The sequence below is a fragment of the Eucalyptus grandis genome, chromosome 3 (assembly GCF_016545825.1).
Source record: "Eucalyptus grandis isolate ANBG69807.140 chromosome 3, ASM1654582v1, whole genome shotgun sequence".
NCBI lineage: Eukaryota > Viridiplantae > Streptophyta > Magnoliopsida > Myrtales > Myrtaceae > Eucalyptus > Eucalyptus grandis.
The window spans coordinates 63,670,366-63,684,459 of NC_052614.1; the positions used below are offsets into that span (position 1 = coordinate 63,670,366).

Below are 14,094 nucleotides of genomic sequence, written 5' to 3' on the forward strand. Positions count from 1 at the left end.
ATGCGGTCTAATCCTACCCATGATCCGGACCAGGAGGACCAGTAACTTGTTTTCAGAATTGAGAACCGGATAACCTAAGACCAGATCGGGCTGGACCGACTTGTTCAGTTTTCGGGCAGTCCAATTCAATGGGTGGATTCACATATCTTGGCCGAAAGTTTTAGATTAATTGAATTGCCAATTCATGTCACAATTTGAAACTGGGATTTCGTTCAAGATTTGCTTGTAGGGGCACACTCGATAAAAGGAGGATTCAGTGGATTTTTTTCCATAAACGATAGATTCACAAATTTAAGGAAGGTGCGGGTAAGTGAGGGAAGTAAAATTAGTGAATCTTTACTAGGAAAAGAAAGAAGCAAGAGACACAAGGAGCAAGTTAGATGAATATTTATAGCAATATGAAAGAAATAAAGATTTGCTTCATTACGTGAAATAAGCAAGGCGTGGAAGTTTACATTTTACTTTGCAAAACAAAAAGCATGTAAATTGGTCTGTTTTGGTTCCCACTCTGGAATTGGACATAAAATCACCAATTCCAATTTTATGGAATTGAGAACTGGACCGGTACCCCTAAGAATCGCTCAAAATCGGCCGATTTGATTTGGTTTGGGCGATTTTGGGTTTGGGTATTTCTATATGATACCCTTACTGGCCAGAAGGAAACAAAGGGATCTCTACAAAACAAGAAAAAAAACTTCTTTTAAACCTAATCAACAAATTCCTTTTCTCACTTTTCTTGCAGCAAGCCACATTTATTATTGCAAATGACTTTTGAATTTTTGGATGCTGTGCTTGTCTTCTATGTTTATATGTAATAAAGTAGTCATTTAGTAAACGAATTTTTTTCCCATCAAAAAGAAAAACATAAATCCTTTTTTTCTTAACTTCATAAACGGATTTTTGATATGTCTTATGAGTAGGATTTGATTAAAAAAATGTAACTGTTAAATTCCTTACAATTGTCATAGTAGAGAACTCAATTCTACCCATATAAGTTTATTATTTTTTTTTTGGAAGAATTTATAGGACCATCCTTGTTCCCAACAATGGGAATGAGTCGGTTCTCATTAATTCTCTAAAACTCTTAATATAACGTTTATTAAAAAATGATGATTCTTCATTTCTCATAGAAACATCAGTAAAAGAATAATGCAAATCATGTCTTTTGAAAAAAAATGAACTGGACGACGTGGTTTTCACTTTGACCATGGAGAAAAAGATAGTGTAAACCTTCACCTTTTTGGGGTTCTTTATGTCTTGCAGCTTTAAAATGAAAACTCGATGATAAGTTTTGGATTTTGATTAGGTCAATTGTCAGTATAAAAAAATTTACACATGGTGTTTATAGATATAATTCTGTAACCGTATTCATTTACATGTCTTCATCTAATTGTAAATGTGCAAAATGTTTTCTACCCTAGTAATGGACATAACTGAACGAGATTAACTGTTATTATCTTGAAAATAATATTTGGTAACACCCGTCACTCTATTTTCCTCTTCTTTTCGCAATATTTCTATAATTTTAGTTTTTTTTTTTTTTTTTTGGCGTCTGAATGTTTTAGTGGAATTATTTTGAAGTTCTAACTAGTGTGACCTTTCTCTAAAGTACGTCTTCAAAGGCTGTAATTTAACGGAAAATGGATGATTTGGAAAATATTTTCCTAAAATAATAATTTGTATTGTTAATAAAAAGTAGTCAATGAAGATCATTTTCATTGTTAATAATGATTTATTCCTATATATTTTCGTTGAGGATGAAAATATTTTTTCTTCCCATATTTTCAAATTGATATTAGCAATCATTCTGAGAAAAATATTTTTCAAATTATTAAAATATATAGTCTTTATTTATGTCCAAATAAATGGAGAATTACCAAAAAAAATCTTGAACCTATTCAATTCAGTCCTATTTTTTTTTTTTTTTTTTTGCCAATTTAGTCCTAAACCTTTTATAATTGTGTCAATTTAGTCCATTCGGCCAAAATTGGCCGGCGAATGCTGATATGGCAATTTTTTAATATTTTTTAATATTTTTTCGAATTTATTATTATTTTTTTTCCCCAATGGCTGGCCAGCGGCGAGGGTTGGCGAATAGCATCGGCCACTGGCGAATGCGAGCCTCGCCCAGTGACGGCGAGGCTGCCGTCGCTGGCCACCGACAAAGTCGACCCTTGCCTTGGCTGCGAGGCACAATTGCAATAGGTTTATGACTTTTTTGGTAATTCTCCCTCTAAATAAATGGCAATGGATTAACTTGAAATCGCCCAACATTCCACATAATCACATTTGATGCATTTTCTTCTACGTATTTATTTTTATAATTTACGGTGTGATTAATAAAAGTCTCTAGCTATATGGAAGGACTTATAAAAAATATTGATCATGCCTCTTCTATGAAATTAAAAGGGAAAATGATACAAATAATTCTTGAATTAATGTAGTCCATGAACTTTAACTATTTGTGCAATATGGTCCCTAAATTTTAATTTATTCGATGTTATCCTTAAACTTTTAGTACTTGTTCAACTTAATCTCTGAAAAAGGTCGAGAACTATATTATATATTGGGTTAAAGTTCAAGTACTACAATGAACAAATTAAAAGTTCATGGACCATATTACATATTGGGCAAAAATTTAGAGACGATTTGGGTCATTATCCCAAATTGAAATGACATCTACTACAATAATTTAACTTCAACCCATGTGAGTTAATATTAAGAAAAAGTTAAATCTCAAATAATAAAGGTTAAAATAAAAATCAAAAGTAAAAGTCATCTAGACACATTTACTTAGCATGTCTTGTTTGTGTTGTCTATTTTAGATTGTGTTTGATGTTTTGGATTCTACTTAGGATAGAGTTGAATATGATAGAATATGAAATTTGAAGAATTTTCTATATCCTATCAATTGCTTGATGAAAACGGTGACAAAATAGGATAATTCCATTCCATATAATGTCCATTGTTTGGTAGGAACGACATATCTATGTAAATGGATCTAAAAATGCACAAGTGAGATGGTAATAATCTATACATGTTTATCTTCAACAAGAAAGGAACTAATCACACCATTTTAGAGTCACAAGTACGATTATGACAAGAAATTTAAAGAGGTTACGGCAACATTGACGATGTCGATTCCAATGAATGTCAAATCTAGTCCAAGAGAGAAAATATGATTATTTAGCTTCACCATTCCAAAAGAATAGTGCTTTAAACTCTCCTTGCCTTCATGAATTTCTATGTGAACCACAAAGCTATGAAGGAGAAGAAGTTTCAACTCTCTTGCTGTCTTAATAGAATTTTTACGTGAACCAAAGAGCTATGAAGAATGGGTGAAAGTCCGCAAAACTCATTTCCGAAAAATGTTTTCACTCAAACAAACACCCTCTTAGTTTTAATTGTGCGCATGGGGCCACTTTGAGAGTAGAAACATTAATTTGCTCCAAAATGAGAACAAAAGGAAGGGTAAATACCACAAACAAATCCCAAATTATGTCAACAGCGACGCAAATATCCTAAACTTCGGTTTGTATCACTTAAAACCTTAAACTTGCCCATCATGACGAAAATATCCTACATTTTTTTTTTTTGTTATGGAAAAACCTAAATTTATACCTATGTGACATATATACTATCTATTTTAGTCACACTGGTATAAGTTTGAGGTATTTTTATGACATAAAAAATTTGGAAACACTTGTGTCACGATGGTCAAATTTATGATTTTTAGTGACACAAAAAAAGTTTGTGATATTTGTATTACGATTGTTATAGTTTAGAGTTTTTTATCATGTTAATCCCAAGATAAATGATATTGACAAGAGAAAAAAAGATACAATTAATTAATTAGTGAGCGAAAGGAAGTTGTGTATTTTCAAGGACGAGAACTTTATGGCGCGTTTGGTAACGATTCTATTTATGGGAACAGATTTTGATCAGAAACGATTCTTTTTTATTTTGTTCCTAGGAACAATTTCTGAGCAAAAGAGCGCGTTTGGTAACTATACAAAATTTCTAATTTTTGAATAAAAAAATAACAGAAATGCTTTTGCTACATAAAATTTCTATTCAAATTCTAAAATTTTATCAAATTATAGAAATTCTATTGATTAATTATATTTATACTAAGTAATAAACATATTAACTAATCAATTTTTTATTAAATAGTAAATAATAAACTATAGTATAAAATATAAATTAAAATAAAAAATTAAATATGTATTCTATAAATAGAAAAATTTCAATTCATATTTCAAATCATTTTTTTTATTTTAAAAATAATTTTATTAATTTATTAATTTTTCCTTTCTTCCTCCCCTTCTTCTTCTTCTTCTTGGCTGGTCACCTTGGGACGATCGGCGATCGGCGGATGAGGGCTGGCGACCTCACCGGAGCATCACTAGCCCTCGTCGGCCAAGCCTTGCCGGTGGCTGCTGTGCCTCGCGGATCACGAGGCGCACCCAGCCCCACTAAGCCTCTTTGGTGGCTGGGCTTGCCTCCGGCAAGCTCGCCGGACGTCGCCCTGGCCTAGCGAGCCTCTGTCGAGCTCACCAAACTGGTTGTCGGCGACCGACGGCGGTGGGCGGCAGTGGGCGGTAGACAGCAACCATAATGATGGCGGTAGATGAATAAGAAAAGGGAAGAAGAAGAAGAGAAAAGAGAAGAGGAACAAGAAAATGGCTTGATTCTTGTTTGATTCTTAGATTTGTTCCCGGGAATAAGAATCAACTTTTTTTTCTTTTATTTTTTATTCTTTTCCAAATTTACTTCCGGGAACAAAAAAATAGAAATTTGTTTCTGGGAACGAAAATTTTACCAAACACGATTATGATACAAAACTATTCTCGGGAATAAAAAATCAGAATCAAGGTCTGTTTGGATGGTTACCAAACAAGCCCTTATAATATGTGATTTGTTTTCTTTATTAGGGTTACCGAAAAGCATGTGCTCCTTGTGCTTTGAGAATCGCGGTCTTTGCTGTTTTAAGGTCCGTCGCGCGCAATTTCCAACGCTATCCTCGGTTGCCATTTCTGTCGAACTCGAGTGACCGCTCTTTCTAGGATATGTTCCCATGATCAGGAAGCACGAATGTTGGACCATCAAGCAATGTCAACATAACGTGAGACACCAAGAATTTCTTCTTCTCCTCTTCTCTTTTTATTACAAAATTCCTTTTAAAATCTAATGATTATTCCTAGTGCAAAATGTACCATCATCTCCAGACATAAAGTTAAAGCAACGTCAACATAAGGTGATACACCAAGAATTTCTTCTTCTTCTCTCTCTCTCTCTATTACAAAATTCCCTTTAAAATCTAATGATTATTCCTAGTGCAAAATGTACCATCATCTCTAGACATAAAGTTGGCGACCGTATTGACAAATGACATCTCAAATCTGGTGTTTGTTAATAATTGAACTAAGCCAAATGTACTTCTTTTGTTTAATTTTCAAGTCAAAATATAAAATATTATTCATATATTTTTGAAAATATGAACATACGTATATCGATGTACCTGCCGATGTTTATATCATGAGTCATAAGATACAAATTAAACAAAAAGTAAAACCCAATTCAAACACATTCTCGTTTTAATAAAACAAACAGTTCATGTAAAAGATGTTTGGATGTCGTGTTCATTTTTTTTTTTTTTTTTTGGGAGGCATGAGGCACTGGTTTTGGTGCTCCAAATGGGGGAATGTTACTCAATTTTAAACTTATTATATCGTTACTAATTTAGTTTTGAACTTTCTAATTTTATCAATTTAGTCTTAAATCATTATATGAAATTTCAATGTAAATCTTTGGGCTAACTTTCGCTTGAAATCACTATGTATACTAATTAGTCCAAACTACGTATGCTATTGTATATATATGCTAATTCAGTCCTAAACTTTCAATTTAGTCTTAAACCTTTATATAAAATTCTAATGTAAATCTTTCTATTAATTTTCGTTGGAAATCACTACATAGCAATTCGGTTAGCATTAGCCATCCTATGTGACACATCATTGAGCCAATGATTTTCAGCGAAAATTGACCGAAATGACTACATGATAATTTCGTACAAAGATTTAAGAAAATTGAGAAGGTTAGGATTGAATTAACTAATAAGTTTAGAATTGATTGGGTAAATTTTTTCCCTCAAAAGGTAATAATGGATTAGCATCTCTCAAACTCCCCCTCATGTTTCCTCGGGCCAATTGATCCATAGCTCATGGAGCATTTCCGCATCAATGCTTTGCAACTCTCACTCGGCTCACATGGTTCCCTTAAATCTAATTGGGTCGACATTAATTAATCCTTCAAGGGCTGATGATCCCAATAGTCGTGCGAGAATTTTCAAAAGGCCATGGGACTGGGAGCAAAAAAGCTGCTTAAATTGGCCTCGACCGCCGCAAAGATGGGATGTTCTTGTCCAACCCATCGGAAGCAGCATTTCTCTCGTTCACGTAAATTTCCCAAAATTAGAGCCGGCCCGCTTATCAAAAATGGAAAGGGAAATGGATGGATGAATCGAGGGATAACTGCGGAACTGCCCTTTAACGTGTTTGCCGTGGATTAATTGAGTTCTTAACGTTTCAATTAGGTTGATTAAGTTTTTAGTATTACGTCTGTTGGTCACTTAGTTCTTGAATTTTCAATCAGGTCCATTAAATTCTTAATATTTGCAAAAAAAAAAAAAATACAATCATATCCTATAATTGCCATAAGTGGCTTTTCGACGCTCAAAAAGATTCCTATGAGGCTTTTCTGCCACCGTGCGCATGTACATGTTAAATGGCACAACTGTCTCAGCCTAGAAAAGACGGTGTTTGAGATTTTCCCTCCAAAACTGCCAAAGCAAACCTTCAAATCCCCAATTAAGCAAAACCTAAATAGCAATTAGCAACAACAAAATCCCTAATTTCATTCCCTTAAGAAATTGCATCTTTTGTTGAGAAAGTGAGCCACTGTTGCATGATGTCAAGGGTAATGGAGGGGAGAATGAGGGGAATCGCATTCATCATAGTTTGAGAAAAGAAAGGCACTTACTTAGGACTTCAAGAACTTGATTGATCAAATCGTAGAGTTAAGGACTCGATGGCCAGCGACTACGATGCTAACGGCTTTAACTAAATTGAATTCTAGGATTCAATTAATAAAAGGCCAAAAAATAAACATTTAATTTGGCACTTATCTCGACTTTCGGTGAAAAAAATGTTTTGTTGCGGAGCAATTCCGGCGAAACAAAATTTTTATATTCCACTATTGAATAAAAAAATGTTTATATTCCAAGATTGAGCATACTGTGGTACTGAACATTACAAAATATTGTTTATGTGCAGAGTCAATTTTGAAGTATCTATAGGCTGAAATTTTAAATTGATCGGATTATTCTATAAATCGATCTTTGGTAACAAGGTAGGAAACATAATGCATAGTAGTTGTTCAAATACATTGAGGAAATACATTCAGCATCACTTTGGTCCCATGACAAACAACCAACTATAATGGAGATATACACCCTCAAATCAAATTCGTCAATCACGTGATCACGTCCAATAATTATGCCTCACTCCGAATTGCTCTCGGGACGAAAGATGCTGGTTCCATAAGTGGATTTAACCATTTGGTGTAGTAGGGGAAGCTGTAGTACTAAGAATAAAAATGCGGGGATGGTCAGCAAAATAATGGGAATGAGAAGCCACTTCGGTCTCTTGTCCAGCACAATTGAGAGAGTTGCAGCGAAGGCCACTAGCATGAAAGCCAAGGAGAGGAAGAGGAAAGAAAGGCCCATTATGATCTTCCTAGGCAATGATTCGAGAAAATCTTGTGCCTCATACCGCGAAGTTAAGATGGCTAGGAATAGCAAGATGGCCGTCACGGATGAGAACAAACCTAAAGCATCCGAAATTGCGAAAACCAAGAAAGATTCATGTCCTAACAACAAGGGGACTCCAGTATTGTTGTTATTGCCTCCAGGCACAGTGAAAGCAGCGGCGAATAATACTGTGGCAATTAGAGTTGAGACAAGCATACATGAATTTGCCGTGTCCTTCATCCACTTCTCTCCACTCTCAAGCAAATCTTTGTGGTTGTCCACAAATTTATTCCAATATGTTTTCTTGTCGTAGTAGTTGGATGCCATACCAGGGATACTCCAGCTTTCCACGGCCTATGCAAAAAACTCACAAATAGGGGTTTCAATAAGTGGATAAAGTATTGAAAAAAAAAAACTAACGAGGGCACATTTTAAGGAGATTGACTTATCCAACAATTGATGCGAAATTGCTTAGAGTTCAGGTTCATCTTTGCCCAAGAATTTCAAAGGTCACTTTCTTCATAGCTTTGATGATGATTTTGTGCTTCATTTTAGTCCAATAAACATAGAAAGCACTATGTTTCTACTTTCTAATGAATTGAGTCTCATGAAATTTTGAGTCCTCTAGAAGAATCAAGGATGTAGTGTTGTATCTCAACTCACTTTAGCAATTTATGTTTAGCATGTAGATTTATAAGTTCTATATATCGACAAAGTGTTGGTTTAGATGGCAAAAGAGTTGTTTCTTGTCATTGTGATCTTGGATTCAAGTTGTATTGGAAGCATTTTAGAAGTGAAGTCCTGAATGCACCGGACGGATCTCGTGGTGTGCAAGCCTGATTGCTATAAAAAAAATGTTCTATGTATATTCTCAAGACTATCCAAATAGAGTTCTAGCCATTGTATTTTAAGAAATTCGTTAGGAAATTTGTCAAGAAGAGAATTATCATTAAGTGCGGTTACTAAATATATGAAAGGAAAGATTCTTACCTTGTACCATTGGAGTTCTCTTTGCATCTGAAATGCTGCTCCGGCCACATTAGTTACTGCATCGAAACTAGGGTAGTACTCTGCTGCTGCATACTCTGCTGCTGCGTCCATCATCTTCTTCGATTCTTTCTCTGTAGGCCCTGGAACTAATGACAACTTATTGGTCGAGCTTACCTTCAAAAAGAGTCTGAGAGTCCTTTCTTGGCGATACTTCACAGCACTTGTCGTCAACCTGTCGTCATCACTATCATCATCAGGCGAAACCAAAATAAGCTCCGGGAAAAACTGAATAAGTATCTTCACGATTTCACTGATGCCCCTTATTGTAGCTTCACCCAACACGTCTTGCTCTAGGATAAACTCGGTGATCTCGGTAGATTCCCAATCAGAGATAGCATTGCAAACTTGTTTTGCCAACTCGACTGCTGCCATGTGTCGCAACTTCACCTCGTGAATCCTCTTAACTATAGGAACTGCAAAATGTTAAAGAAAAAATGAAAACAAAAAACGAAGAGGTGGCGATTATATTTTACTTAAAAAAACAGTCGTCCAGCTTTGCATCCCAATTTTTGTTATCAGACACAACAGTTTATTAATTGTCGTATTTTCCCACAAATGCCCCTACCGCATTTAGAGCTTTGGTTGGCGGGTGATTGGGAAAACGATCTTATTCTTTTTAACTTTTTTACTCTTCTAGAAAAGCTATTTTGACCTTTTTTCTTCATCGGGATTCAGTTTCTAAATGCAAAGGGTGAGTTTCAGCAATTGCTATCGCAGATTACAAAAGAAGGTACAAAATCATTTTTGGCATTTTTCAAGAGAAGGTTTATATCAGCATGTCTGGATAAGAAAAAAAATAATTGGACGTGAAGAAAGGAGAAGCGATTAGAGGGTAACAGAAGAAAGTGATCTTCCTTGAAGTTCAAACGAGATTTATAATGTTAATCATACCTGATAGAACATATCGAAAATAACCACGCTAATGACATCTTCCAGCTAGAGTAAATCAAGTAGTCTTTGCGTAGATAATATTATTCAAATATGAATAGCAGCTAGTAATAAAAAAATCATATTAATTGTACAATCCATTGAATTGTTATTTATGCTCAGCACAAGAGCAATTTTTTTTTCTCCATTCTCTGTCCCTAGCAAAATCAAAACTTCCGCCTCAGGTCACATAATGCTATGTGATGTTCAAGTTTACTTGTTACACCCAAATGACATAGTGGTTAGAGTTAACTTGACTCTATTCTAAAATAGCTTCTAATTTGATAAAAATATGCAACGACTTGACCCAAAAAAAAAAAAAAAAAACCCACAACGACATTATACTTCTGTCTTCTTTTTGTTCTTTGACATAAATAGAAGAGTTAGGGACAAGGCTAAAGGGTATTTCTAGTGCATGCAGGTTGGGTGAAGATGACAAATGCAACTGTGGGCAAAGTTGTTAATAAATTTTGAGAACTGTAGGATTATTTTTAGTGGTCGCTGGTCAGGTGGTGTTAAGACTAATTTTCGAGCACTTTGTGGTCCAACTTCTCAGGTTATCTTAACCAAGGGTACTTTCCAACAAATTTGAAATATAGGATTAGAAGAAGAGGAGAAAACTCCTTTATTATCTAACCAAGAACTTGTTGGTATAGAATATATAAAGTGGGGTGAAATTCTGCTATGCACGATTTTGTTGAGACCCATGAAATTCGCTCCCATCGAAATTTTCTTCTATTGCAAGCCCTCCCAAACAAAGTTTTTTGAGTTTTCCTACCTGCTCCTATTCCTATTGTTCACGCCTTTTTTAAAGTTGCCAAATAAAAGTGTAAATTTACTATATTAAATGCGATTAAATGATAAACCCATGCGATCATCTATTGGAACCTTATTTTAGAGTAAATGACGCTTGGGGCTTGGCCCCGTCCTATGCCCAATTCTTGCACGCTCTCAACATATTTTTTCATGATGTGTTGAGATGGAGTAGTCAAAGTAAATAATATATGGGCTTTAAGCACCTCATATGACAAAATTACTAAAAAAGTCATAAAATTATTGCATGGTATCAATTTAGTCTCAAATCTTTCAATTGAACCAATTTAAGCTTAAACTTTTTTATATTGGTATTAATTGAGTCCATCCGGCTAATATAGACCATAAGTTATTGATGTGGTGCTAGCCATCTTATATGGCACGACCGACGTTGGCGTAGACATTTTTTTAATATTTTTAAATATTTTTTTAAAAAAATTCCTCTCTTTTTTTCCCCTCCTCTGTCTTGCATTCATCGGTGGCCACCAACCTAGGCTATGGCCAACAAGGGCTGGACTCGCCTAAGCGAGTGTCACCCTTGCTAGATCTAGGGTTTAGAGTGATCCTCTTGGAAGCAAGCCAAAACAGTGAACAGAAAGCAAAGGCGTGGCCGGTGCCATGGCCACCTAGCCTTGCCTGGCTGCGACCCTTGCCAGGCAAAAATACATGTCACTCATCAATGATAAATGTGTAATGGTTTTTTTAACACATGAAGTGGCCCTAACGCAAATTGTTTTCCAAATTATGACAACGGATTAAGCGGGATCTTTTTTTTACTTATAAAAGAAGTCAAAAACAAACAAGCCATAGACTTTTAGTTGGAGAGAGAGGGAGGGAGATAGAGACAGTTTCTCGATAAAATGGAAGTGTACCTACAATTTTGGCAGCATTCCGAAGTGATCTTGTAAGACTTTGAAGCGCTAGAATCACGTTGCAAAGAAAAGTCAGTCATTGGACATGAAATCATTGTAAGACCTTGTAACTCGTTAGTTACATTGTCCAATCAATTAAGTAATATGATACTTACACATTTGGTTTAATCATACATGGTTAGTAGGGGATAGCTTATCCATAAAGTAGTTTGTTTTCAGGCCATTATTCAAGTAAAACAAAGTGAAGTTACTAGAGTATGTCCAGCAAAAGAACAATCGTTTCAGTTTCTTTTGCGAGTACGGAGGGAATCAATCTAGGAAAATTGACTTAAAAGTTCAAAATCATAAAATGTCCTAAGGTAACGCCCAACAGCAAAAGTGCATACCCACCCGGATCTGAATTTTTACCTGTTGGTCTGTAGTTCAAGTCCACCGGAATACCTTCAGGTCAGATACAAAAGAGCAGGTAATGAGCTAGGTATGATCATCTTGAGGGGAATCAGTAATGAAGGGATGAGAGTGCAGAAAGTACTGACATTTGTATATCAATTTTTCCATGACATTGAGCCTGGTCCCACTGGGAAAGTTAGACTCCCTCGACGCCAATGCGTCCAGTATAGAATAGCGTTCATTATCATCCTCACTTTTTTTGTCATCTTTTTTATCATCCTCACTTTCTTTATCATCTTCTTTATCATCCCCACCTTTTTTCTTGATAATTAAGTGAGGGTACCGCCTGACTAGATAAAGGGCGATATCTGTTTGAATTCACCAGCAAAGTTGATCAGGAAAATAAGGTAAGTCTAGAATCAAGGAAAAAAAACAGATGGAATTGAAATAAAGAGCGATGGTGATCTTACCTAGATGGCCAGCATAGACGAGATCTATAATGGTGTCTATCGCAGGCTCATTGTCAGTTGTATTTTCTGCCAAGAACCAGGCAATCTCCTTATGCATAGAAGCTTCCAGAGCAGATATTCCCAAAGGAACACGTCCTTTATTATCTTCAATTTTGGTCAAATTATGATTACTTCTAACTAATACCTTGACCATCCTTATCCTTCCACACAGGACAGCAATGTGGAGGGCTGTGCGGCCATCCCAATCAACCATTTCAAGCACATACGGATATGGAGTCAAGAGCTCAACCAGCTTCTCAACAAATTGGTCTTGTGCACTCAAAGCAGCTATGTGGAGCACTGTTTCTGATCTGCGTGTTATTTTGGTCGTCTTTGAAGCAGAATCTTGATTGAAAAATCTTTTAGCAAATTCCCAATCGCCCCTAAATGCAGCTTGCAACAATGGTCGGTAATAGAGTTCATTCACTTCCACTGCAATGGATGCGAACTTTTTAGGCCATTCAGTTTGTACTTTTTACTTGCAAATATTGAGTAGTAGTGTCCCAGAAAAGAACTATTTCATCAAAGTCCGCCCCAAATATTAATTTCGCAATGAAATAAATCTGTAGAGGGATATCGCACCTGGGGCACCTCTGGATTGAGGGGAGGATCCAACGGTTTCATCTTTGACATCTGTAGGAGGAGTGAGCACAAAGTCCTTCTCATAATGATTTTTTTTTTTTTAATCTTTTTATAAGCCAAGGCGGGAGTTATGTTTGTTCAATGATAAAGGAAAGAAAAAGAACCGTGAGAAAATACAAGTTCAGCATATTTAAAGACCAAAGCGCTTATACCATCTTTTTTCTCGGTTGGAAAATGCAAGGTCAGGGTTATGTTTGAAGCAGGATCTTGTTCGAAGAATCTTTTAGCAGATTCCCAATCGCCCCTGAATGCAGCTTGCAACGATGGTGGGTTACAGGGTCCATCCACTTCCATCTTCGATATTTCTGCAACGGATGCGAACTTTTCAAGCCATTTTGTTTAGACTTTTTCCTAGTAGATATTGAGAAGTGTCCCAGAAAAGAACAATGTCATCAAGATCCGCCGCAAATAGTAATTTCACAATGAAATAAATCTTTCGAGGGATACTGCACCTAGGGCACCTCTGGATTGAGAAGGAGCTGATCCAACGGTTACATGAACATCTTCGACATATGTAGAAGAAAGAGTGTGTAGAAGAAAGAGTGAGCACAAAGTCCACATACTGATTTTTTTCTCTCTTTCCTAGCCAAGGTCATGGCTACGTTTGTTTGAGGATAAAGTAAAGAAAAAGAATAATGAAAATATACGAATTCCAGCATATTTAAGACCAAATAGCTCATACCGTATTTTTTCTCGTTTGGAACTTGAACATCTGCTGGTGGTTCTGCATGATTCGAGCTCCCTTGTTGTTTGCTTAGTTGCGTCGCCATTGAATTGCTGTCCTGGTTACAGTCTTTCAACAACAAAGCAAACGGAGAATGCAAAAGAGACTTTCTACTTTCCTACAAAGTTAAAGATGAGATGTCAAGTGGCTTAAGTTGCACGGTCGTGGAAATTGTGATCCATTCTCTAATTCTAGAAACTACTTGCTTAATGATGAAGTCAAGAACTTGAAGGTTTAGTTGCAAGTAGGAATATGTTTAATAACCATTATGTTCTCGGGAACAAATTATGCTCAAAAATAGTTTTTTCTAATTTTGTTCTTTGGACGAGTTTTTGAGCATTCAAACGCGTTTTGTAG

At 35.8% G+C, this 14,094-nt stretch overlaps 1 protein-coding gene across 3 annotated transcripts; it reads right to left on the minus strand.

The window, feature by feature from the left end:
* Positions 1 to 7,364: 7,364 nt before the first annotated feature.
* Positions 7,365 to 13,861, minus strand: LOC104429382. Of its 3 annotated transcripts, XM_018866648.2 has the most exons (10): positions 13,696 to 13,861; positions 13,466 to 13,516; positions 13,166 to 13,318; positions 12,954 to 13,004; positions 12,333 to 12,803; positions 12,009 to 12,230; positions 11,881 to 11,913; positions 11,473 to 11,520; positions 8,801 to 9,273; positions 7,365 to 8,164 (listed from the first exon to the last, which is right to left on the minus strand). In XM_018866648.2, the coding sequence occupies exons 1-10, from the start codon at positions 13,781 to 13,783 to the stop codon at positions 7,562 to 7,564; spliced, it is 2,193 nt and encodes a 730-aa protein (XP_018722193.1). In that variant the 5' UTR covers positions 13,784 to 13,861; the 3' UTR covers positions 7,365 to 7,561. The 3 variants fall into 3 exon arrangements, with proteins under 3 accessions (XP_018722193.1, XP_039164806.1, XP_010040557.2); XM_039308872.1 differs by lacking the exon at positions 13,466 to 13,516; XM_010042255.3 differs by lacking the exon at positions 11,473 to 11,520.
* Positions 13,862 to 14,094: the final 233 nt, after the last annotated feature.